The following is a 27,440-nucleotide window of genomic DNA, read 5'->3' as shown; positions in this document are numbered from 1 at the left end:
GATAATGGTTTCAGATATGCTAATAGACTAGAATTCTCATCCAAATGGGGCTTCAACATCAGTCTGTTTTTTGTTGCAGGATGTTCAGACAGGAACATGATGTACTAAACCCATTCCACCACTGCCCTTTAAAAAAAATGTACAAACCAGTCATTCCAAGTAACAACAATACTTAATAGCCCATGTTGGACATACCTGGAACCAATTAAGGGCTTCATTTATTGGGTGAATTAAATCTGATTCGTTGAGTTCTAGTTTTAGGTCACCTATGTATTATCTATTTAGGTCAGTGTCATATTTTGTATGAAGACAGTTTGTACAGTGGATTTAGGTCTGACCTTCAGACAATATGAACCTTTATGGCAACACAACATAAGATGCAATGCAATGTTATTCTAGCAGGTGCAACAGCTCAACTGTTCACTCACTGTACACTATACATGACAGAGTGGTACAGTAACAGTACGTCTGAACTTTTACAGAGTAAACAAAAGTTCAAGTGTGTTCATGAGGGAGGAACTAGCCACAAATAGTTATTTAGGTTAAAATATAGATGATATGAGCCCAGAAAATAGGTCAGTAGGCTACCTTGTATCTAGACTAGCACCTAAATGTATAGCAAAGTTATATAGACTCTGACAAGCTTCTACAAATGCCAATCTAATAGACTCTACAGACAGTACTTGAAGATGGCTATTATTTAGTCAGGTCACAACATTTAAGATCACTTTATACTGAACTAAAATATACATGCAACATGTAAAGTGTTGGTCCCATGTTTAATGAGCTGAAATAAAAATATCCCAGAAATGTTCCATACGCACATAAAGCTTATTTCTAAAAAATGTAGTTCAGAAATTTGTTCACATCCATGTTAGTGAGCATTTCTCCTTTGTCAAGAAAATCAATTGACCTGACAGGTGTGGCATATCAAGAAGCTGATTAAATGGCATGATCCTTACACAGGTGCACCTTGTGCTGGGGACAATAAAAAGGCCACTCTAAAATGTGCAATTTTGTCACACAATATCAGGGATGTCTCAAGTTGAGGGAGCAAGCAATTGGCATTTTGTCTGCAGGAATATCCACCAGAGCAGTTCCCAGAGAATATAATGTTCATTCCGCTACCATGAACTGACTCCAATGTCATTTTAGAGAATTTGGCAGTACGTCAAACCGGCCTCGCACCACGTGTAACCCAGGACCTTCACATCCAGCTTCTTCACCTGAGGGATCGTCTGAGACCAGCCATCCGGACAGCTGATGAAACTGAGTTTGCACAACCTAAGAATTTCTGCACAAACTGTCAGAAACCGTCTCTGGGAAGCTCATCTGCATGCTCGTCGTCCTCACCAGGGTGTTGACCTGACTGCAGTTTGGTATCGTAAAAGTGGGCAAATGCTCACTTTCCATGGCCACTGGCATGCTGGAGATGTGTGCTCTTCACGGATGAATCCCAGTTTCAACTGTACTGGGCAGATGGCAGACAGTGTGTATGGCGTCGTGTGGGTGACAAGTTTTCTGATGTCAACGTTGTGAACAGAGTGCCCAATGGTGGCGGTGGGGTTATGGTATGGGCAGACATAAGCTATCAGACAACGAACACAATTTCATTTTATTGATGGTAACTTGAATGCAGAGATACTGTTACGAGATCCTTGTCGTGCCATTCATCCGCCGCCATCACCTCATGGTTTTCTGATCCACACCCCTACCTTTTTTTAAGGTGACCCATAGATGCATATCTGTATTCCCAGTCATGTGAAATCCATAGATTAGGGCCCAATTTGCTGATTTCCTTATATGAACTGTAACTCAGTATAATCTTTGAAATTGTCGCATGATGCGTTTATATTTTTGGCCATATGGTTATTTAGGGGTGTTTAAAAATGCAAATAACCAAGGTCGTGCACAAGCACTGGTTCTCTTACTGGTGTGAGTGTGACAGTGGTAGGATTGTTTGTTGAATCACACTTTTTCTATGGGTACAAACATTCTAAATTCCGCTCGTAAGTAGTATTTTAGAATAGTTTCTACGCAATATTGATAAATGAGGCCCTAGACGTACAAAGCTCTTAGACTTGCAAAGCTCTTGCACAGCTGATGCACAGCTCATGCACAGCTGTAAATGCTGCCAGAGGTGATTCTAACATGTAATTACTTATGTGAGAGAGTTCTGTATTTCATTATCAATAAATTTGAAAACATTTCAAAAAACATGTTTTCACTTTGTCCTCATGTGGTATTGTGTGTAGATCAAATAAAAATCCAATTTTATTTGGCACATACACATGGTTAGCAGATGTTAATGCGAGTGTAGCGAAATGCTTGTGCTTCTAGTTCCGACAATGCAGTAATAACCAACGAGTAATCTAACCTATCAATTTCACAACAACTACCGTATACACACAAGTGTAAAGGAAGATGGGTGAGACATGTATTTCTTTAATCCATTTTGAATTCAGGCTGTAACGCTAAATGTGGAATAAGTCAAGGGGTATGAGTACTTTCTGAAGGCACTGTTTTCCAGTCTGTTAGCAAAACTGTCCTGTAGCTTAGAATTTGCTTCATCAGTCCACTTCTGAATTGAGTGTGTCACTGGTACTTGCTGTTAGATTTTCCCCCACTAGATATATGGAAAGAACAAGCTATTTGTAAACACAGATAACAAAATGATTACGAGAGGGTCACTGTGAATCACCAATGCCATGCCAAATTAATGTGGCATAAAACACTGATGTCTAGGGTGAGAGCTCTGATGTGTAGACTGTCTATGGGTATGTAAGCAAGTCTGATATGAACTCTATCATGGGAGCATGCAAATTAATTTCATTGTGAACACCATACACTGACAAAGAATGAAACATTCTATTCGGATTTTCTATTTTCTTTGATATTGAATACTGCATTGTCGAGGAAGAGCTTGCAAGTGAACATGTGCACGTGTCAAACTTATTTGATTTGAATGTCTATGGCCTGTGTCCATCACAATTCAGTAAAACATGCCAGACAGAAAAGCAAAGGCACTGGATTTGGGCTCTAAATTAAAAACAGGGGTATGTTGAAGAGTGTGTGAACATACACTAGAACTACACCAAGTTGTGAGGATACCTCTCCGCATAATGAGGGAACACTGTGTGCATAAGTGCCCTACGGCCTATGCAATATTCTGTATATACAAGGCCTGTTAGCAGAGGGGTTAGTTATGTACTATTAAGAGTAGGACTATGTAAAGGGATTCTCATGTGATTTACACTGACTAACTTGTCATCGGATCATCACTGCTAGCTAGCTGCTACCAAGTGGCTATAGTGGCTAACGCCCCTGCTCCGAAGCTAACACTAGTTAGCCGCGAGCCAGGCGCATCTCCCGGCTAGCAAAAGCAATTACTATAGCTACAATACCTCTTTCGCTAACTGGCCTAGACCCTTTGTCAACACGGAGCCCCGCCGTTCCACCACGACTGGTCTGCCGACGTAACTCCATCCGTTGTGCACTCAACCGGCCTTTTCCGGACGTCGGAGCAGACGCTTATACTAGCCCCGGCCTGCTAACTTTGAACACAGAGTCTCTGCTTGCTAGCGTAGTAACGACTACCCAGCGGCTCCCCTGTCATCTATTGCTGTTCACTGGACCCTATGATCACTTGGCTACATAGCTGATGCCTGCTGGACTGTTCATTAATCACAGTACTCCATTTTGTTTATCTGTCGGCCCCAGCCTCAAACTCAGGCCCTGTGTGTAGTTAACTGACCCTCTCTGCCCATTCATCTTCATTTTACCTGTTGTTGTCTTAGCTGATTAGCCGTTGTTGTCTTACCCGTTGTTGTCTTAGCTAGCTCTCCCAATCAACACCTGTGATTGCTTTATGCCTCACTTTATGTCTCTCTCAAATGTCAATATGCCTTGAATACTGTTGTTTAGGATAGTTATCGTTTTAGTTTACTGTGGAGCCCCTAGTCCCACTCAACATGCCTCAGATACCTCCTTTGTCCCACCTCCCACACATGCGGCGACCTCACCCAGCATAACTAGTGCGTCCAGAGATGCAACCTCTCTAATCGTCACTCAATGCCTGGGTTTACCTCCACTGTACCCGCACCCTACCATACCCGTCTGTACATTATGCCCTGAATCTATCCTACCACGCCCAGAAATCTACTCCTTTTATTCTCTGTCCAATAACGCACTAGACGACTAGTTTTGACTGCCTTTAGCCGTACCCTCAACCTACTCCTCTGTTCCTCGGGTGATGTGGAGGTTAACCCAGGCTCTGCGTGTCCCCAGGCGCTCTCATTTGTTGACTTCTGTAACCGAAAAGGCCTTGGTTTCATGCATGTTAACATCAGAAGCCTCCTCCCTAAGTTTGTTTTTCTCACTGCTTCAGCGCACTCCGCCAACCCTGATGTCCTTGCCATGTCTGAATCCTGGCTTAGGGAGGCCACCAAAAATTCTGAAATTTCCATCCCCATCTACAACATTTTCCATCAAGATAGAACTGCCAACAGGGGCGGAGTTGCAATCTACTGCAGAGATAGAACTTTGCAGGCTGTCATAATTTCCAGGTCCATGCCCAAACAGTTTCTAAATTTAAAAATTTAGAAAAAATGTAAAAAGCTTCTAAATTTAAAAATGAATCTCTCCAGAAACAAGTCTCTCACTGTTGCTGCCTGTTATAAACCCCCCTCAGCTCCCAGCTGTGCTCTGGACACCATATGTGAATTGATTACCCCCATCTACCTTCAGAGTTCGTTCTGTTAGGTGACCTAAACTGGGTGACCTATGCTTAACCCCTGGGCAGTCCCACAATCTAAACTAGATGCCCTCAATCTCACACAAATTATCAAGGAACCCACCAGGTACAACCCTAAATCCGTCAACATGGGCACCCTCATAGACATTACCCTGACCAACTTGCCCTCCAAATACACCTCTGCTGTTTTCAATTAGGATCTCAGCGATCACTGCCTCATTGCCTGCATCCGCTATGGGTCCACGGTCAAACGACCACCCCTCATCACTGTCAAACGCTCCCTAAAACACTTATGCGAGCAGGCCTTTCTAATCGACCTGGCTCAGATATCCTGGAAGGATATTGACCTCATCCCGTCAGTCGAGGATGCCTGGTTGTTCTTTAAAATAAATTTCCTCACCATCTTAAATAAGCATGCCCCTGTCAAAAAATGTAGAACTAAGAACAGATATAGCCCTTGGTTCACTCCAGACCTGACTGCCCTCAACCAGCACAAAAACATCCTGTAGCAGACTGCACTAGTATCGAATAGTCACCACGATATGCAACTTTCAGGGAAGTCAGGAACAACAATACATGCAGTCAGTAAGGAAAGCAAAGGCTAGCTTTTTAAAACAGAAATTTGCATCCTGTAGCTCTAACTCCAAAAAGTTTTGGGACACTGTAAAGTTCATGGAGAATAAGAACACCTCCTCCCAGCTGCCCACTGCACTGAGGCTAGGTAACACTGTCACCACCGATAAATCCACGATAATCGAGAATTTCAATAAGCATCTCTCTACGGCTGGCCATGCTTCCCTGGCTACCCCAACCCCGGCCAACAGCTCCGCACCCCCCGCAGCTACTTGCCCAAGCCTCCCCAGCTTCTCCTTCACCCAAATCCAGATAGCAGCTGCAAAACCTGGACCCTGACAAATCAGCTGGGCTAGACAATCTGGACCCTCTCTTCTAAAATTATACGCCGCCATTGCTGCAATCCCTATTACCAGTCTGTTCAACCTCTCTTACGTATCGCCCGAGATCCCTAAAGATGGGAAAGCTTCCGCGGTCATCCCCTTCTTCAAAGTGGGTGACACTCTAGACCCAAACTGTTACAGACCTATATCCATCCTGCCCTGCCTTTCTAAAGTCTTCGAAAGCCAAGTTAATAAACAGATCACTGACCATTTCAAATCCCACAGTACTTTCTCCGCTGTGCAATCCTGTTTCCGATTTGGTCACGGGTGCACCTCAGCCACGCTCAAGGTACTAAACGATATCATAACCGCCATCAATAAAAGACAGTACTGTACAGCAGTCTTCATCGACCTGGCCAAGGCTTTCGACTGTCAACCACCGTATACTTATCGGCAGACTCAACAGCTTTGGTTTCTCAAATGACTGCCTAGCCTGGTTCACCAATTACTTCCCAGACAGAGTTCAGTGTGTCAAATTGGAGGGCCTGTTTTCCAGACCTCTGGCAGTCTCTATGGGGCTACCACGGTTAAATTCTGGGGCCAACTTTTCTCTGTATATATCAACGATGTCGCTCTTCCTGTGGGTGATTCCCTGATCCACCTCTACGCAGACGACACCATTCTGTATACATCTGGCCATTCTTTGGACACTGTGTTAACAAACCTCCAAACGAGCTTCAATGCCATACAACACTCCTTCCGTGGCCTCCGACTGCACTTAAATGCTAGTAAAACTAAATGCATGCTTTTCAACCGTTCGCTGCCGCACCTGCACGCCCGACGAGCATCACTACTCTGGTCGGTTCTGACTTAGAATATGTGGACAACTACAAATACCTAGGCATCTGGCTAGACTGTAAACTCTCCTTCCAGACTCATATTAAGCATCTCCAATCCAAAATTAAATCTAGAATCGGCTTCCTATTTCGCAACAAAGCCTCCTTCACTCACGCCGCCAAATATACCCTTGTAAAATTGACTATCCTACCGATCCTCGACTTCGGCGATGTAATTTCCAAAATAGCCTCCAACACTCTACTCAGCAAACTGGATGCAGTCTATCACAGTGCCATCCGTTTTGTCACCAAAGCCCCATATACCAGCCACCACTGCGACCTGTCTGCTCTCATCGACTTATTCATCGCCAGACCCACTGGCTCCAGGTCATCTATAAGAGTTTGATAGATAAAGCTCCGCCTTATCTCAGCTCACTGGTGACGATAACAACACCCACCCGTAGCACACGCTCCAGCAGGTATATCTCACTGGTCATCCCCAAAGCCAACAGTGAGCGGCAGGGTAGCCTAGTGGTTAGAGCGTTGGACTAGTAACCGGAAGGTTGCAAGTTCAAATCCCCGAGCTGACAAGGTACAAATCTGTCGTTCTGCCCCTGAACAGGCAGTTAACCCACTGTTCCTAGGCCGTCATTGAAAATAAGAATTTGTTCTTAACTGACTTGCCTAGTAAAATAAAGATGTTGTTGTTATATATATATATATAACATCTCTTTGGCCACCTTTCCTTCCAGTTCGCTGCTGCCAATGACTGGAACGAATTGCAAAAATCGCTGAAGCTGGAGACTTATATTTCCATCAATAACTTTAAACATCAGCTATCTGAGCAGCTAACCGATCGCTGCAGCTATACGTAGCCCATCTGTAAATAGCCCATCCAATCTACCTACCTCATCCCCATATTGTTTTTATTTACTTTTCTGCTCTTTTTCACACCAGTATTTCTACTTGCACATCATCATCTGCACATCTATCACTCCAGTGTTAATTTGCTAAATTGTAATTACTTCGCTACTATGGCCTATTTATTGCCTTCCCTCCTCACGCCATTTGCACACACTGTATATAGACTAGAGGTCGACCGATTATGATTTTTCAACGCTGATACCGATACAGATTATTGGAGGACAAAAAAAGCAGACCGATTAATCTGACAATTTTTAACATTTATTTGTAATGACAATGCAAGAATAGTGAATGAACACTTATTTTAACTTAATACATCACTAAAATCAATTTAGCCTCAAATAACTCATGAAATATGTTCAATTTGGTTTAATTAATGCAAAAACAAAGTGTTGGAGAAGAAAGTAAAAGTGCAATATGTGCCATGTAAGAAAGCTAACGTTTAAGTTCCTTGCTCAGAACATGAGAATATATGAAAGCTGGTGGTTCCTTTTAACATGAGTCTTCAATATTCCCAGATAAAAAGTTTTAAGTTGTAGTTATTATAGGAATTATAGGACTATTTCTCTCTATACGATTTGTATTTCATATACCTTTGACTATTGGATGTTCTTATGGGCACTTTAGTATTATCAGTATAACAGTATAGCTTCCGTCCCTCTCCTCGCACCTACCTGGGCTTGAACCAGGAACACATCGACAACAGCCACCCTCGAAGCAGCTTTACCCATGCAGAGCAAGGGGAACAACTACTCCAAGTCTCGTTTGAAACGCTATTAGCGCGCACCCGTTAACTAGCTAGCCATTTCACATTGGTTACACCAGCCTAATCTCGGAAGTTGATAGGCTTGAAGTCATAAACAGCGCAATTCTTGAAGCATTGTGAAGAGCTGCTGGCAAAACGCACAAAATTGCTGTTTGAATGAATGCTTACGAGCCTGCTGGTGCCTACCACCGCTCAGTCAGACTGCTCTATCAAAATCATAGACTTAATTATAACATAACACACAGAAATACGAGCCTTAGGTCATTAATATGGTCGAATCCGGAAACTATAATCTTGAAAACAAAACATTTACTCTTTCAGTGAAATACGGAACCGTTCAGTATTTTATCTAACGGGTGGCATCCATAAGTCTAAATATTCCTGTTACATTGCAATACCGTCAATGTTATGTCATAATTACGTAAAATTCTGGCAAATTAGTTTCCAACAAGCCAGGCGGCCCAAACTGTTGCATATACCCTGACTCTGCGTGAAATGAACGCAAGAGATGACACAATTTCACCTGGTTAATATTGCCTGCTAACCTGGATTTCTTTTAGCTAAATATGCAGGTTTAAAAATATATACTTCTGTGTATTGATTTTAAGAAAGGCATTGATGTTTATGGTTAGGTACAGTCGTGCAACGATTGTGCTTTTTTCGCAAATGCGCTTTTGTTAAATTATCCCCCGTTTGGCGAAGTTGGCTGTCTGTTAGGAAGAAATAGTCTTCACACAGTTTGCAATTAGTCAGGTGGCCCAAACTGCTGCATATACCCAGACTCTGTTGCAAGAGAAGTGACACCATTTTTCCTAGTTAAAAGAAATTCATTTTAGCAGGCAATATTAACTAAATATGCTGGTTTAAAAATAAATACTTGTGTATTGATTTTAAGAAAGGCATGGATGTTTATGGTTAGGTACACGTTGGAGCAACGAGTCCTTTTTCGCGAATGCCACCACATCGTTTATATGCAACGCAGGACACGCTAGATAAAACTAGTAACATCAACCATGTGTAGTTAACTAGTGATTATGATTGTTTTTTATAAGTTTAATGCTAGCTAGCAACTTACTGCATTCGCGTAACAGGCAGGCTCCTCGTGAGTGCAATGTAATCAGGTGGTTAGAGCATTGGACTAGTTAACTCTAAGGTTGCAAAATTGAATCCCAGAGCTGACAAGGTAAAAATCTGTTGTTCTGCCCCTGAACAAGGCAGTTAACCCACCGTTCCTAGGCCATCACTGTAAATAAGAATTTGTTCTTAACTGACTTCCCTAGTTAAAATAAAAGGTGTAAAAATTGTTTACATTTTTTTTTACTTAAAAATTATATATATATTTTTTAATCGGCCAAATCGGTGTCCAAAAATACCGATTTCCGATTGTTATGAAAACTTGAAATCGGCCCCAATTTAAATCGGCCAGGTCGACCAATAATATAGACGTGATTTTTTTTCCTATTGTGTTATTGACTGTATGCTTGTTTATTCCATGTGTAACTCTGTTGTTTGTATCGCACTGCTTTGCTTTATCTTGGCCAGGTCACAGTTGTAAATGAGAACTTGTTCTCAACTAGCCTACCTGGTTGAATAAAGGTGAAATAAATAAACTGCTTTGTTAGGCTACACATTTGTGCCACCCTTAAGCAGTGGTGCCAATAATAACAGCATAATGCTGGAAGTGAAAGGGATGCTTACCATGCTTGTGACGCCTCAGTTGGCCAACCTGTTTCTCATCCCAGTTCCTGTTATCAAATCAAATTTAATTGGTCACATACACGTGTTTTGCAAATGTTATTGCGGGTGTAGCGAAATGCCTGTACTTCTAGTTTCCGACAGTGCAGCATTTAACCATGGGTGGTCTTTTTTTTGGACCCCAAGGCAGTTCAGTCAAATGGACATAGTCAAATACTCCTAAACTTAAAAAAACAAGGAGCGGGCCTCCCAGGTGGCGCAGTGGTCTAGGGCACTGCATCCCAGCGCTAGCTGTAAATAAGACAAGGTTGATAAACCCAGGTAGCCAGTATCTAACGTCTAAGCAATTGAAGATGTTGCACATGCTGCAAAGTTTATATTTCAATGACATTGCATCAGTCCATTTAGTTAACACAAAGAAGTTACAGGACACTAATGAAATTTGACTGTTAAAACATTACTGTATGAATGTAGCTAACGTCACTGGCATGAAGTTACCCTCTATCAGGATAAATGTGTCTGTCACAAATGTGTTGAAAAGAATAGCAAGGGTATAACAAATTCACACCGATTTCTATTACCGTTGTCAATGGAAAACGAGAATGGAAACTCATCAGGGCTTTGACTTGAGAAACAAAACTTGAATTGCTTTGTCTGATATACACTTTGCAAGAACTTCAATCATGTCACGAGGATACAATGTGCGGGCAATTTGTTGAGTTCAGTAGCCACGCCTACTAGTATTATGAATATACAACATACTCTGTGAAAGACCAATGATACTAATCGTTCAATTTATCCCGTTTCGGTTTGCTGTATTATAGGCTGTCAATCATACCCATCAGCCAATTACAAGTTGGGAGCAGGTTTGTGTATTCGATCACAAAAGGTACGAAACCCCCCATCTCACCACGCACTCACAAGCAATCGGGACACTAAACAACACATCATGAACAAGATCTGAAGGTGGAAATCATTAACCCGCCAACCCGCCGCTTGAACCTCATTGATTTGAACCACACTAACTAGAACACAACAGATTTTTACACAATATACATAAAAAATGTCCTTTAATAAGATAACAGACCTTGGTCAGTAGTAGTTATTACTTACTGTAATTTATTAATTTTACACAACTATAACAAACTGTCAATAACTGTAAAAAAGGATCTGGCATCTATTCCCTCTCAAAAATAGTTTTATTTAGCATGTCAGATTTGGTCAATAGCTCACACAAAATAAAAGTAATTATTGTTTTCTTAGGTCTAGTATACAACTCATTCTTACCAACCCATGACTTTGGAAATTAAATGCACAAACACTGCGGTCTCTAACCATCTGTTCAATAAGTATGGCAGCTACAATAAAATAGTGCATGGTCACGAGAGCAGTGTGAATACTGTTTAACAAGGGTGCACTTTTATAAAGGGGTCATTTTGATGGCTTTGAGAGGGGGTACTTCAGTTTCAAGAACTGTTTCCAGCCAGCAAGGATTAAACTGCCTGAAAAAAAGTAACATAGGTAGATATATTGTGGTGCAATCAGTTCAATGACATAGATGGATGTGATAAAGGTCAATGTGATTCACTCTTGATTAGAATGATTTAATCCAGGACAAAACCTATGTAACAGTTTCCCAAACTTGGTCCTCAGGACCCCAAGGGTGCACTTTTTGGTTTTTGCCCTAGCACTACACAGCTGATTCAAAAAAATAAACGAATCATCCAACTTTGGTAATTTGGGTCAGCTGTGTAGTGTCAGGGCAAAAACCAAAAACATTCAGAGTTTGGACAACCTATGGCAAATCAACAGGATCCAGCTCACTGACTTGGTATAGTAAGAAACATACCACTTCCCACTCTATAGATTTTTAAAATGTTGTAAATTAAAATCGTTATAGCCATAATAATTGTCATCGAAATAGTATTTAGTAACAAACTAAACCTTCTATTTGGTTCATTCCGAGAGTATCCATTACCTCTCTATACTGGCTAAAGCTGGTATTCAACACACTTCCAGTATGCAAAGCTTATGAACTAACACTAACATAATTACCAGTGATGTATACAGAACATCTCAATATTACAACTTACTACTTTTTAGCATCTTAACCTACCTCGTAAACTCTAACCCCTAGGCTAGCTAACATTAGACGCCTAGCTAGAATTTGTAACATACCATACATTTTGCTAATTCGGAACATATTGTACAGGTGATGGAAATCCACAAATGAACACATACCATATGAAACGTAACATATAACTATGTAATATCATACTGAGGCGGCAGGTCGCCTAGTGGTTAGAGCGTTGGACTAGTAACCAAAAGGTTGCAAGATCGAATCCCTTTGCCGACAAGGTAAAAATCTGTCGTTCTGCCCCTGAACAACCCACTGTTCCTAGGCCGTCATTGAAAATAAGAATTTGTTCTTAACTGACTTGCTTTGTTAAATAAAATACATTTAAATAAAAATATATATAATTTTTTTTTTTTTTTTTTTTTAAATCAGTGTCTCGATTGACATACAGAATAACAGAAAATGCTCAGACTACGTATGCTTCACTGCCTCTGTCCGCTTCTAGGGTTACAGGCTAAATGCTCTCATCTGCACAAATCTGAATTATGTATTCTCCTTCTCCTTATTTAAAATGACAGTCTTAGTTTTTAGGCCACCACCCTTGCAAAACAGGAATGACACACCCAGAAGCATACTCTGAACCCAACAATACAAAGTATGATTTGGTAACAAAGAACGAAGGTATAAAAATCAATACGATTATTTTGCCAGGTTTAACTGCTGTGTTATTACCTATTGTTTTCCAACATCGATATGTATTAATGTGCAGGACTAGATATGCGGAGATACATTATTCCCATCTTCAAATTTACTGGGCAGATAATAATCTTGTCTTCAGCATACCATGAGTGAGTCTATACGCTAGATAGGAAACTACTACTACAGGCACATTTGAGGAACTTCCAATCTCCCTTGTATTGGATATTAAATTATAGATCAACTATATACCCACAGGTAAGGCCTTAGTTAGCATCCTCAATCTATTTACCCAGTAGTGTAGTGGTAGAGTCTGACCACTAATTGTAGAGGCCCTCTTGACCGCAGAGACAAATTTTGTATTTTTTGATTGTCATGAGGCGGAGAGAAAATTTTACCGTTTTAAAGCTAGTTTCCTGCAATTCCACACATTTTTATCATCAGGCTGAGAGAAAATTAAGTTTAAGCGATTTTTTTGTTGAAAGAGTGTGGCAGTCCCATTCCTTTCATAATTTTTGCTTTATTGAAGAGAGTACAATGTGAAAGACAGGGTGAGTCAAAGGGTAGTGGGCAGGTTTCAAACCCACGCCAACTCCGGCATATACGCGTGTCGCTGACAGACAATTTGCAGTTTTAAAGCAAATTTTCTGAAATTCTACCCATTTTGCCATGGCTTACAACATGTTCTTATGCCATTGGAGTGACTTCAAATCTAATTCCATTAAATGTTTTGAATTTTAGATTTTCCCTTTCTATATAGTGATTTTGGTGGTTGTTCTTAAATTATCTTATTTAAAATATATAGCCCCATTATGTCTTTTCTAGTTTAGTTGTTTATGTTTACACTGAAAACGTTTTACCAGCCCAAAAATGTTTTATCATATTTTTTGGAGTGGTGAGCCACCGCTGCTAAATGAATATAGGAGAAACACTGTCCTGTGAGTGCAATTAGCTCAATATAAGGAGTTGAGAAATAAAGTTCACATCATTAGAAATAAGGTATTATCCTCATATTGTATGTCTAATTTTAAAAAAAGTTTAATCTTGTTGCTCACAATATTGAATAAAACATTGAAATAAAATGTGTTTTTATATATTTCCATGAACATCCTGCAGTACCCCTGTATTACTGTGATCACATTCTGTAATGTTTGTCTGTCTACAATGGCAGCAGCAAATTCTTTAAAGATGCAATATACAGAAATCACTCACAATTTCCTGGTTGCTAAAATTAAAATAAGTTGCCCAATTTCAGTTTGTGACAAAACAAGCAAATGTAGAGAATCATTGTACCATCTTAATTGTGAAATATCTTTCCAATAACCAAAAATATAGTATTTTCAGCTGTTTGAAGCTGGTGTACAAAAACAAAACTTAAGAACATTAAGCATAGAAATAGGGCACATTGAATGATCTGTTCTATGAGAATGACAGCTCTATAACTAACATTTCTATGTAAATTTGCTCAGGTCACCGAAAAAGTTACACATTGCAGCTTTAAGTGGCATAAGACACATTAACAAAGTGAAAGTTAATAACTTGTGCCTTCCAGCAAATCGGTTTTCATTTGATGGAAGAACATGTGAATGTTTGAGGGTTGTATAAAGAGTCCAATCAGAACGCAAGCTTAAATGATTTCTTAATATCCCTCAATAAGACATACATAGACTAAACAGACTAGTAATGGAGATATTTGATCGGTACGGTTTTGTTAAATGGCAGTGCTAAATTACTTTTCCCCCCACTCAAATTAGGTACCAAGATCTCATTTGTTAAGCCCTTTTGAAAATATTGGACAAATAAGGCACTTGCAGTCCTAACCAGCTCAAACAGGTATAAACTGTATTAACTGTTAACTAATACCGAACTAATGAAGAAAATACCCCCCAGGGTTTTCAACAAAACAGACGACTGCTGTCTGTTTACAGGTACAAGTGTCTCACATAGAGGACAGGGCTTCAGTCCTGCAGGAGAAAGTTGTACTTCCCAAAGTCAAACTCGTCTGGCATGATGAGCATGTCTTCACGGGCCTTGGCCAGCTTCCGCCGCAGGAATTCCCGCCTCTCCTGCCATTCCACCAGCTCCTCAGCACTGTGGGCGTAGTCACAGCTCACCCCCTCGAGACAGCCACTCTCCAGCCTGTCAATCACATTGATCTATATTATGCATATGTCAATCACTGTGCACCGATAAAATTTGATAGGAACAAATAGGACAAGGGTTTGTGAACCCTGCCATATCCCAGTTGTTTTCTGTGTGCATATACAGAGCATCTCTTGATGGGTAATGAGAAAGGAACTACAGTATTGAGACCCAGTACTGTGATTCTGGGCGAGTGTTACCTGGGACAAAGGGCGAGGCGGAGTCCGGGGAAGCGGTATGTCCAGGTGAGGCTCTCGTCCTCTCCCTCGCAGCTGAATACACGGTCCTTGTGTTTCTCTGAGGAGATGTGCTGCTGCCACTGGCGTTCACTGTTACTATGCCTCCCACACAGACGACAGTGGAAGCCGCTCTAGAATACACGCACACAGTAGAACTGTCTTCATAGTGTGTATGAATGCGTAACGTACTGACAGACATACGCATACATTGCATGAAGATGCACGCACACACTATCAAAATGTAGTCCTTCTTGATAATGGTAGATAGCTTTTACAAATGAGAAAGGTGAATGTATTGTTTGCGTTCTACATCCAACAAACAGGTTGTGTGAGTAAGTGCATTCACTCACCATTGGCTCGGCATAGTCGGTTGGCATGACAATTTGCTTCTCCTCTATGTGTTGGGTGATCAGGGTGTCATCCACCGGACGGTTTTGATTGGTAAGCCACATGTCGTACATCTGCTGCATATCCTTCACTTCAGGAACAGGTTCAAAGAGGAACGTAAGTAACAATACTAATCCATATACATTGATGTACACTGACTTGGTGAGCGAGTGCATCGGAGATGTCGTACCCACTGTGACTATTAAAACTTTTCCTTAATAGAAACCATGGACTGATGGTAGCATTAGCACAAAACTGAAAGCGCGAACCACCGCTTTTAATCATGGCAAGGCAACTGGAAACATGACCGAATACAAACAGTGCAGCTATTCCCTCCGCAAGACAATCAAACAAGCAAAGCGTCAGTATAGAGGCAAAGTAGAGTCGCAATTAACGGCTCAGACCCGAGACATATGTGGCAGGGTCTACAGTCAATCACGGATTACAAAAAGAAAACCAGCCCCGTCGCGAACATTGGGATCTTGCTCCCAGACAAATTAAACAACTTCTTTGCTCGCTTTGAGGACAATAAAGTGCCACTGACACGGCCCGCTACCAAAGCCTGTGGGCTCTGCTTTTCCGTGGCCAACGTGAGTAAGACATTTTAAACGTGTTAACCCTCGCAAGGCTGCCGGCCCAGGCGGCATCCCACAGAGCATGCGCAGACCAGGATGCTGGTGTGTTTACGGACATATTCAATCAATCCCTATCCCAGTCTGCTGTACCCACATGCTTCAAGATGGCCACCATTGTTCCCAAAAAAGCGAAGGTAACTGAACTAAATGACTATCGCCCCATTGCACTCACTTCGGTCATCACCCTACCTGATACCCTAGACCCACTCCAATTAGCTTACCACCCCAATAGGTCCACTGACAATGCAATCGCCATCACACTGCCCTATCCCATCTGGACAAGAGGAATACCACTGTAATAATGCTGTTCATTGACTACAGCTCAGCATTTAACACCATAGTACCCTTCAAACTCGCCATTAAGCATGAGATCCTGGGTATCGACCCCGCCCTGTTCAACTGGGTCCTGGACTTTGACTGGCCGACCCAAGGTCGTGAAGGTAGAAAACATCTGCACCCTGCTGATCCTCAAAACTGTGCCCCACAAGGGTGCGTTCTCAGCCCTCCCCTGTTCACCCATGACGGCGTGGCCATGCACGCTTCCAACTCAATCATCAAGTTTGCAGACGACACTACAGTGGTAGGCTTGATTACCAACAACAACGAGACAGCCTACATGGAGGAAGTGAGGGCCCTCGGAGTGTGGTGTCAGGAAAATAACCTCTCACTCAATGTCAACAAAACAAAAGAGATGATCGTGGACTACAGGAAACAGCAGAGGGAGCACCCCCCCATCCACATCGACGGGACAGTAGTGGAGAAGGTGGAAAGTCAAGTTCCTCGGCGCACACATCACGGACAAACTGAAATGGTCCACCCACATATAGCGTAGGGACGAAAGCGCAACAGCGCCTCTTCAACCTCAGTAGGCTGAAGAAATTTGTCGTCACCTAAAACACTCAAACTTTTACAGATGCACAATCAAGAGCATCCTGTCGGGCTGTATCCCCACCTGGTACAGAAACTGCTCCGCCCACAACCGCAAGGCTCTCCAGAGTGTAGTGAGGTCTGCACAATGCATCACCGGGGGGAAACTACCTGCCCTCCAGGACACCTACAGCACCCAATGTCACAGGAAGGCCAAAAAAATCAAGGACAACAACCAACCGAGCCACTGCCTGTTCACCCCGCTATCATCCAGACGGCAAGGTCAGTACAGGAGCATCAAAGCTGGGAACGAGAAACTGAAAAACAGCTTCTATCTCAAGGCCATCAGACTACTGCATCTTGCCTATGCCGCACAGCCATCGCTCATCCATATATTTATATGTACACACTTATTCATCCCTTTACATTTGTGTGTAAGGTAGTTGTTGTGAATTTGTTAGATTACTTGTTAGATATTACTGCATTGTCGGAACTAGAAGCACAAGCATTTCACTACACTCGCATTAACATCTACTAACCATGTGTATGTGACCAATACAATTTGATTTAATGTGTACTGGTGGGGATAATAGGCATCTGAACCAATCCCTCTCATAGATCAACGTAAACAAAGGCGATAATGTGGAACAAAAGGTTTAATGGATAACGAAAATATTGTGTAAACTTACAGCCATTGTTCTTCATATAAGTCCATACTTGCTTCTCCTCTTCACTGTGGGCAAAGGCACAGTTCCCAATGTAGTGGCACTTCTTCTGCTTCACCACATGGGCACATATCTGAGGGGACACGTTATGCCGTTACACACAGACTGCGAGGATGTTTGTGGAAACAAGTTTGCACAGTGTCAATGATTAAGTATTAAATTCAACTGACCAATATATACCGTTACCCATGATCACACAAACATTATTAATAGTTCATTATAAGTTAAATAGACTCAACCAAGCATATTATCATTGTGTCTATCAAAAATCATTTCTAGCAGATCGTGCATGAGAAGTAGCAGGGGGAAGCACACACGTCATACTGCTGGGGGTAGGTCTTGGCAAAAGGCAACGTCCGCACCATCACCCACTTCTTTCCCTCGAAGAACTTCACCAACAGCACCCGACGCTCCTTCGTCCAACTACAGGGAGAGAGATGTAAGAGTTATGGTGGACTCTCCAGAAAAATACTATCCTAAATTACATAGGGTTTTGCTGTAAACGCTCCATACACCTTGGTTTGTGTCCCCGAGATGAACAGTTTCTATTGTTATTCAAAAAACCAAACACAGATATCTCAGACTACACATCTAACATACATTGGCCATTTGATAGACAATAGTGAATAACAGTGGTTAGTCATATAGAATTGTTGCATACTACAGTGAAGCACTGGCCTCCATCTGGCTAGGGATGCTAGGTAGGGTGCAGCCTCACCTGTGCCTGGCCTTGGCTGCACAGTACTTAAGCACTTTGTCCGGCTCGCTGACCAGCCCGTCCCTCCAGCACTGACCACAAACAAACTTCCTCTTCAGGTTCAAGCTATAGCCTCCTCCACCACTTGAGGATGAAGATGGTGGTGGCATGTACACCGGCTATAGTCAATGAGTCAAAAACAGAGAGGACAAAAACAGAGGCAAAAGGTAGAGAGAATCAGACAAACTAAACAAGAGCCGTTGCCTCACCATATAATGAGATGTAGCATAGCAGGGATATTATACCTTGGGTTTGTGCGTGTTCTGCTCCTGTTTTTTATGCCAGTGTCGCTTGGATTCCTGAACAATTTCTTCATGAGTGATGCCTATAGTACAGGAACATACACAGAAAAGTGATGCCTAGTCGAGCCTAGGCATCACTTTTTACAGACAGTATTTATGAACAGTGTTTATCAACTGTGACAAAATTGAATGGCAGTGTCTACTGACACCTACTGGACTTTGTTGAAATTTTCCTGAATTTTAGTATAGAAACTAACATTTACAAATAAAGATATTTTACATTAACATTTTAAAATGTTTTCACATTTATTAGACAGGAATAAGTATGTCTCTCTGTGTCTGAGACCAAGTACAATGTTCATGAGTGTGTGTGCATCAATCTGACTGTACCAGAGTCTTGCTGCAGCCTCCAGCACTTGAGCTCTATGACAGAGTGGGCAAAGGAGCAGCTGTCCTCTCGCTGGCAGCCATAGCGCTGGGCATGGCGGCACACGTCCAACTGGCACTGGGTATACAGCGGGCGGATCTTAGTGTAGTGCACGCTGCTGGACCTCACCGCATGCACCAGGCACCTGCAGGGCAGAGAGGGGGGGGGAGAGTAAGGGTTTGTGTGTGTGTGTGTGTGTGTGTGTGTGTGTGGGGGGGGACCAAACACGACTCACTTGTTTTTGTCGAATGGGTGTCGGGCGTAGGGGTTGGAGCAGGTGGACGGCACCTCCTTACTGTGCTTACTGATGATCCTAGGCTTACTGTCATAGCACTCCTGAAAGGGGGAAGAGAACGAGGGGGAAAGTTGAGGTAAACAGAGACAAGTAGGGGGGAGCATGGGTAAGGTTGTTTTAGAGGTCTGCGCAGGACAGATTTTTTCCATCCAATTTTTATTGCACCTCATCTCACGTTGGTTGAGCGCCTCCACTTCTTTCCATTATCAATATGTATTTATACACACTGTGGTAAGCTACAGTCTAATCATATTTAAGTTAAAGGCCACGTGATTCTCCGCCCATGTAGGCAGCCTACTCTATTTCAATGAGACCACACATACTCGGCACACTTGAACTCTCACTCCCAACTAGGAGAGGAAAGGTAGGCTACTGAAGTTGAAGCAGAGCGTGAATAATGCAAAACATGTGCTTTTAAGCATACAAAGCAGAAAGACAACTGTTTCCAAATAATCTGCGGGACAAGAAAAAATATTTTCATCCCAAAGTCATCTGTCTGACTGCACGCTCCCTGTCGGGACTTGCAGCCCTCTAACATGTTTCACTGGTCAAGCTTGGACATATGGAGGCGGGTCTGTGTAAGGGCACAAGTGTGTGTGTGTGTCCTACCTCACAGAGGTACATGAACATGCCGTTGTGGAGCTGCAGTAGGCATTTGATGCTGAGTGTGGGCCTGTCATTGTTGGGGCTCTGTGAGTCAAACAGCAGCTCTCTGTTCAGGGCTCCCTTCCTCTCCAGGGTCCACACATCTACTTCCTCCTGGCAGTAGGCAAACGTACAGCCCGCCCTGTACTTACACTTCTGAGTCTCCAGCACCTCTGCACAGAGGGAAAGAACTTAGATTACTACATATACAAACAGACCAACGCTAACCTTTAGGACCTTTTTCCCACAGATTAAAACTGGGTTATTCATCCTGACACACACACACTCTTCATCTAAAGAGCCTTTTTCCCACACCAGCGACTGTTATTTTCCATACCCTTGCAGAGCATAAACGCCCCAGTAAAATTGTGCGTAGGGCGGGGTCGCACCCTGTTCCAGACAGGGTGCTCTGCAGCCCTGATCCTACACAGAAGAATGTCCCGCTTACAACGGTGGGCCAATTCTGCCTGGTGCTGGTAGTCCAGGACCCCTGGACCTGAGAGACAGGGAAAGGGAGGGAGAGAGTGATATACGGGTAAAGGGGTACATAGGGGGAGAGAGAGAGAGAGAGAAAGGGGAGTTAAGGGGGGGACATAGAATGATAATAGAGAAGTGAACCTCAGTGCTATGATGGCCTTGAAACTGTCAGTCTTATTAGTTAGAAGTAGGGCGCCTCCCGAGTGACGCAGCGGTCTAAGGCACTGCATCGCAGTACTAGAGGCTTCACTACAGACCTGGGTTCGATCCCAGGCCGTGTTGCAGACGGCCGCAACCGGGAGACCCATGAGGCGGCGCATAATTGGCCCAGCATTGTCTGGGTTAGGAGAGGGTTTGGCCAGCCAGGATGTCCTTGTCCCATTGCGCTCTAGCGACTAGTGGTGGGCCGGGCGCAAGCACGCCGACTTCGGTCGCCAGCTGTACAGTGTTTCCTCCGACACATTGGTGCGGCTGGATCCCGGGTTAAGCGAACAGTGTGTCAAAAAGCAGCGTGGCTGGGCGGGGTCGCGTTTGGGAGGACGCATGGCTCTCGACCTTCACCTCTCGAGTCCGTACGGGAGTTGCAGCGATGGGACAAGACTAACTACCAATCGGGGAGAAAAAGTAGACTACAAAAAAACAAAAAGTAGTAAAGTAGTAAACTGGGGGAAGGACACTGTCTGAGAGCAAGTTATTCATGACCACTACTGTACCTATCCAGCTGTAGCACGTGGCACAGGCCTGCATGAAGTCATGGGTGGCTGCTAGGGGGTTCTTGATAAGCTGAGAGAGCTTGGAGGAGACCTGGCCATTCTTTACCACCTACATCGCCATGGTAATAGAAATTCATTTAAGTTAATATGTCAAGGCAAAACTAGCATGACACTGTGAAAGGTGAACTCCATCTACAAAGTTTTATGTGACCTAAATGTTGCATAATAAATGTTTTAATTTAAATGTACGGGAGGGAGTCCAGCAAATTCTGCTGACAGAAATAAATGGCTTACTGTGTGTTTGGACTTCTTGGGCGAACATGTTGCAGAGAGAACATTGTGGGAGATTCTTGCACCTTAAGATGGCGTGAGAACAAAAAACAATCAATTATAACATCTACATTAGATTCACAACTTTCTTGGTGTTAAACATTAAAAGAAAAATAAACCATGTATACATTGCTATAAGCTAACAAGACATTACCGCCCTCAATCGACTCACCAGGCAGGTTGAACTTAGAGAGGGAGTCCAGCCCCCCTCCCCCCACCACCACTGGTTTGGCTGTTATTGCATCCCCAAGTGGGTAGAAACTGTCCAGGGCATCTAAAGCATCAAGTGAATAGAGTGCTGTTGTGGGAGCTGGGGCATCCCCACCACCAAGGTCTGAAAGGGTGTCCAGGTTGTTTAAAGTATCTAGAGAGTCTAGTGCATCAAGGCCATCTAAAGAGTTCAGCACACCTAGGGCATCCTCCCCACCCATGCCTGGGAAGGTGTCCAGAGAGTTGAGCTGGCTGATGGCTGAGTTGAAGAAGGCTGGGGGGAGCTGGGGCGAGGGTAGGCCTGAGGGAAACGGGAGCTGGATGGGGACACAAGCTGAGCTGGGGAGGATGATGGGAAAGGCACGTTGAGGGGGAATCTGAATGAGAACGAGAGGGAAAGAATGAGAAGTTGCATTGACAGATTCAAGGAAGCTATATCTGAATATTACATCAACCAGTAGACAAACTCACACAGTCCAACAGGCTGTCTAGATCATCTCCCATGAGCTCACTGTCACCCAGGTGCTCTGACTCAGGCACAGAGAAGGGCAACCCCCGAGGGCCTTGGACAGGGCTACCCAGAAGGTTGGAGTAGACCAGAGGACCAGAGGGAGAGGATTCATCACTAACTGGGATAGCAGCAGATAGAGGCTTGCAGGAGAAAACAACTGAAAGACAGGGTGAGGGAACAGGTGAGTTTAATTTTCTAGAAGAAATCTTCTTTGATAGTCCTTACATTACAATGTGATAGGTAATTCAACATTTCTGGTCAGGAGAATTACTACCTGATGAAATGTCACTTAAGGAATCCAGACCACTGCTATACATCTTGAGGTGAAAAGAGAAAGACAACAGCTGTTTAAGTGACAATAAATCAACAGGTAAACCAAAGTACATTCCAAATCTCAACCAGTTTAAGTGGCAAGTTTTTGGGCAGCCCGACTAAATTCACATAGATCTATAACCACATTTCTATCATTCGACTTGAAAGCAAGTCTAAAAAGCAATAGATATTTTCTATGTGCTCTATTTGTCTGCTTCCTATTCTTATGTTTTGTTTTTGCATCTTTTACTTTCGGTTTTGTACACCAGCTTCAAACAGCTGAAAATACAATATTTTTGGTTATGGAAAATATATTTCAGAGCAGTTTAGATGGTACAATGATTCTCTAAACAATACTAGCTTATAATTACCTTATAATTACACAAACTGTTATTTTTAGCAACCAGGAAATGGCAGAGCGATTTCTGCATTGTGCAACCCTAAGTGTAATGGTGAAAGTTGTTGTACTTGCCTCTCCTGCAAAAGGAACTGTGTTCCCATTACTTTGCTCAGATGTGTCCGACTCCTGCAAAGGAAACAAATACTAACTCCATAAAGAGGCAACCTAAAGAAAATGTCAAATTTAATGACTTCAATTGTTATGAATCCAAATTGAGATTTAATCCAGGGCAGATTTGGTCAGAGAATGGCAGATTGAGAACAATTGAATCCAAGCCACTTATCATGGAAGGTAAATTGCCATGCTGTTTAAATCTAGACCTTCTGCTTTGGAAATGGATTCTCACCTGTGTGCTAACGTAGGCCTTGCGTATCTTCAGGCCCAGTTTGTTAGCTAGCTCCTGTGCCAAGTCATACACATGTTTGTCCTATGAAGAGTACAATAGTTGTAAAAATTATTATTGACATTTAAATAAGCTTTTTATTAAATTAATTTCACAAACACTTATTCTGAGCTACATGATACTTCAAAAGTACGGTGTGAGGTCTCCCCCCTCGTCACATCTTCTCACATTCTTTTGAAAAACATCAAAAGGTATTCGAAGGAGAGAAGGAAATGTGGAAACAAATCCACTCGTATGAAATGAAAATCTCCTTCTCCACTAGCAGATCATCATGAGGAATCCCAAATGACATATGTCAAGTGGTAAAAAGAAACGTTGCCAGTTGTGCTACACTTTTTATAGATAAAAACAATATGCTACTTAACCTTTTAAAGGTGTGCATGCTTTTCTAGTCCAAGAAAACAGCCTCTGATGTGAAGGGGTAATTCATAATGTTACTCACGTTAGGCGTAGTGAGCAGGCAGCCCGTGCTGCAGTTGTAGGCCTCTCTGAAGCGGCCCAGCTCCCGCAGGCATAGAGCCTTCCTGTAGAGTGCCCTGCAACTGTCTTTGCACAGCGCCAGCGCACTGTCACAGTCCTGCACACCCTGCTCATACTCCCCCTGAGAGAGATGGAGAGAAAGAGATGACAGGTAACGTGTGGGTTCTGCCACAGAGTGAAAGACTAAGGCCATACAGTGGTTAATACAGGCTAATGAGAATGGGGTAATGATAGATGATACAGGCTCTGTAACTTCAAGGGGATGTTGAGGAAGTGTGGCATGATGGCAAAAGTTCAATGAGGCTGAAACATGTTGCACATGATGCAATGAAACAATGTGATGCAACAACACAAAATACTGAAATAGAGAAAGTGCCATGGGTATTCACCGTTGGTTCAATATTTGCCCACTACCGCACATTTGCTTACAACACAATTGCTATTAAATATTCGATTTAAGAGATGACTTCATACCTTTTGTATACAGAATCTTGAACCTCATTCAATCATCCATATTGTGGATCAAAGATGCATAATCCTGGTGACACACCACTCTGACTCACCATGCTGTGGTAGGCTGCTGCCCTGTTGAAATACAGACTCTCCAGCAGGGCTGAGGGAATTTCTAGAGACTCAGCCTGGGCATAGTGGGCCACGTTAACACCCTCACTGAAGTCCTTTATGGCCTGCTGCCACTCACCCTCCCTGAACATTGCATTTCCCTCATCCAGCAGGTCACACACCAACTGGGTCAGAAACCCCTGGATGGACATTCAGGGAAGAGGAGAGGAATATGGCATGGGAGTGAGATAAAGATGGTACACAGGAAAAGCCATAAAGGACATGGATGTGTCTAATCAGTATTATGGCTGTTTTTGGTACTTTTTTCCCATGGACCAAATGTGAAAAGGAGAAAATCGCTGCAAAGGGCAAGCTGCATGACTGTGAGCCCACAACATGTTCTTTGGAACAGTATAGGGGGTGTAGACATGCCTAGACTAAGGTCAAGAGAGAAGACAGTCACCGCATTCATTAATCCCTACCTTATAGCCTTCAGGCTTTGGATAAGGCAAAGAAGACCTAAGACACAGAGGAAAAGATAACCTATCAATACAAGTGAACTAGTGCAGTATGGTCGTTTGTGGGTATAGGATGAATAACATGAAAGAGAGCAACTGGCTACAATTTAGTTGAAAACTTGTGGGAATTGCAGGGGAAATGTTAATTTCTCACTGTATGAATCCCAGGGCGTTCTGAATGCCCTCCTGGCGCTTTTGACGGTCCATGTCCATCTCTGCACACTGTAAAAAGAGAAAGGCCCATATCAACATAATTTTGACGTCTACTATCGAATTAACGTTAACTAGCCAGTATAAATAAACTAGGTTCAAGAGCTCGTGCGAAGTATACAGCAACGAGAAAACAATACTTGGCCAGTTTAGCCAAACATTTGTTTTGTTTAGCTAACGTTAGATAGCTAAATAGTTGACCATGCCTCAAGTTTTCATGCTAGCTAGCTAACGTTAGCTGGGCACGATTCGAGAAAGTTACAACCCACCTGGTGATAAAACACATAAATCGACGTTTACTGCTATGGACAGAGGAAAATCTCAGCACAAAGAATTTAGAGCTGTACAGCTACCAGCCATCCAGTGCAAGGGTCTTTCTGCACGGACAGTTTACATGTGAGTTTCAATTCCTCAGCTGAACAGTGAACTCCCTCCCTCCCTAGCTTGTTTTTGATTTGCTTGGCTGCCACAAGGTCCTAGTGAGATTATTTCAAGGGTAGGGTGAGGTGTGCTGTGAATAAAATGTTTCATGTTTAGACATGTCATAAGGAAGTAATCAATTATACGCGAAATTAAAAAATTTGCATTTGTATTTTATTTGAGAAATTAATCTAGCTAGGATAGCTTTCACTTTTATTTATTTATTTTCTTTGTAGTTCTGGCGCAAAGGCCAGCAGATGGGGATATTGAGTAGTTTCATCTCATCTTACCTCTTGAAGCAAGACATTTGTATTATTTCTAGGTCAACACCAACAAAGATCTTATCACATTTTATTGGTCACATACACATGGTTAGCAGATGTTAATGCAAGTGTAGGGAAATGCTTGTGCTTCTAGTTCTGACAGTGCAGTAATATCTAACAAGTAATCTTCCAAATTCACAACGACTACCTTATACACACAAATGTAAAGGGATGAATAATAATATATACATATAAATATGTGGATGACCGATGGACCTTGCGGGATAGGCGAGATGCAGTAGATGGTATAGAATACAGTATATACATATGAGATGAGTAATGTAGGATATGTAGACATTATTAAAGTGACGTTATTTAATTTATTAAATCCATTTATTAAAGTGGCCAGAGATTTGAGTTTGTATGTTGGCAGCAGCCACTCTGTTAGTGATGGCTGTTTAACAGTCTGATGGCCTTGAGATAGAAGCTGTTTTTCGGTCTCTTGGTCCCAGCTTTGATGCACTTGTACTGACCTCGCCTTCTGGATGATAGCAGGGTGAATAGGCAGTGGCTCGGGTGGTTGTTGTCCTTGATGATCTTTTTGGCCTTCCTGTGACATCGGGTGCTGTAGGTGTCCTGGAGGGCAGGTAGTTTGCCCCCGGTGAGGCGTTGTGCAGACCTCACTACACTCTGGAGAGCCGTGCGGTTGTGGGTGGAGCAGTTGCCGTACCAGGTGGTGATACAGCCCGACAGGATGCTCTTGATTGTGCATCTGTAAAAGTTTGTGAGTGCTTTAGGTGACAAGCCAAATTTCTTCAGCCTCCTGAGGTTGAAGAGGCACTGTTGCGCCTTCTTCACCACGCTGTCTGTGTGGGTGGACCATTTCAGTTTGTCCGTGATGTGTACGCCAAGGGACTTTCCACCTTCTCCACTACTGTCCCGTTGATGGGGGGTGCTCCCTCTGCTGTTTCCTGAAGTCCACGATCATCTCCTTTGTTTTGTTGACATTGAGTGAGAGGTTATTTTCCTGACACCACACGCTGAGGGCCCTCACCTCCTCCCTGTAGGCCATCTCGTCATTGTTGGTAATCAAGCATACCACTGTTGTGTCGTCTGCAAACTTGATGATTGAGTTGGAAGCGTGAATGGCCACACAGTCATGGGTGAACAGGGAGTACAGGAGAGGGCTGAGAACGCACCCTTGTGGGGTCCCAGTTTTGAGGATCAGCGGGGTGGAGATGTTGTTTCCTACCTTCACCTCCTGGGGGCGGCCCGTCAGAAAATCCAGGACACAGTTGCACAGGGTGGGGTCGAGACCCAGGATCTCAAGCTTAATGACCATTTTGGAGGGTACTGATGTTAAATGCTGAGCTGTAGTCAATGAACAGCATTCTTACATAGGTATTCCTCTTGTCCAGATGGGATAGGGCAGTGTGATGGCGATTGCATCGTCAGTGGACCTATTGAGGCGGTAAGCAAATTGGAGTGGGTCTAGGGTATCAGGTAGGGTGGAGATTAAATAATCCTTGACTAGTCTCTCAAAGCACTTTATGATGACAGAAGTGAGTGCAACAGGGCGATAGTCATTTAGTTCAGTTACTTTAGCTTCCTTGGGAACATGAACAATG

The 27,440-nt window shown here is 42.9% G+C and overlaps 1 protein-coding gene across 2 annotated transcripts; it reads right to left on the bottom strand.

The window, feature by feature from the left end:
* Positions 1-13,663: 13,663 nt before the first annotated feature.
* On the bottom strand, positions 13,664-25,588 carry LOC112259215 (zinc finger CCCH domain-containing protein 7B). 2 transcript variants are annotated; one of them, XM_042327536.1, is made up of 23 exons: positions 25,399-25,588; positions 25,074-25,141; positions 24,884-24,920; positions 24,404-24,601; positions 23,803-23,961; positions 23,304-23,384; positions 23,030-23,083; positions 22,520-22,562; positions 22,206-22,402; positions 21,697-22,111; positions 21,489-21,550; positions 21,195-21,303; positions 20,342-20,500; positions 19,969-20,177; positions 19,300-19,400; positions 19,028-19,209; positions 18,641-18,720; positions 18,357-18,514; positions 17,956-18,061; positions 17,603-17,711; positions 15,375-15,502; positions 14,986-15,155; positions 13,664-14,782 (listed from the first exon to the last, which is right to left on the bottom strand). In XM_042327536.1, exons 2-23 carry the CDS (start codon positions 25,130-25,132, stop codon positions 14,602-14,604), a joined length of 2,997 nt encoding a protein of 998 aa, XP_042183470.1. In that variant the 5' UTR covers positions 25,133-25,141; positions 25,399-25,588; the 3' UTR covers positions 13,664-14,601. The 2 variants fall into 2 exon arrangements, with proteins under 2 accessions (XP_042183470.1, XP_042183471.1); XM_042327537.1 differs by lacking the exons at positions 23,030-23,083; positions 23,304-23,384; positions 23,803-23,961; ... (2 more) ...; positions 25,074-25,141; positions 25,399-25,588 and adding an exon at positions 22,929-23,003.
* Positions 25,589-27,440: the final 1,852 nt, after the last annotated feature.

The sequence above is a fragment of the Oncorhynchus tshawytscha genome, linkage group LG09 (genome assembly GCF_018296145.1).
Source record: "Oncorhynchus tshawytscha isolate Ot180627B linkage group LG09, Otsh_v2.0, whole genome shotgun sequence".
NCBI classification, from domain to species: Eukaryota; Metazoa; Chordata; class Actinopteri; order Salmoniformes; family Salmonidae; genus Oncorhynchus; species Oncorhynchus tshawytscha.
This window is presented reverse-complemented; position numbering and strand designations above follow the sequence as displayed.

Excerpts from the sequence above, each read along its gene's own strand:
- LOC112259215 (XM_042327536.1), bottom strand. The coding sequence starts at position 25,132 with ATGGACATGGACCGTCAAAAGCGCCAGGAGGGCATTCAGAACGCCCTG. Across the intron at positions 22,403-22,519 it reads CTTAAGTGACATTTCATCAG|TTGTTTTCTCCTGCAAGCCT; the intron begins GTAGTAATTCTC and ends CCTGTCTTTCAG. Across the intron at positions 18,721-19,027 it reads GAGGCTGCAGCAAGACTCTG|GCATCACTCATGAAGAAATT; the intron begins GTACAGTCAGAT and ends CCTGTACTATAG.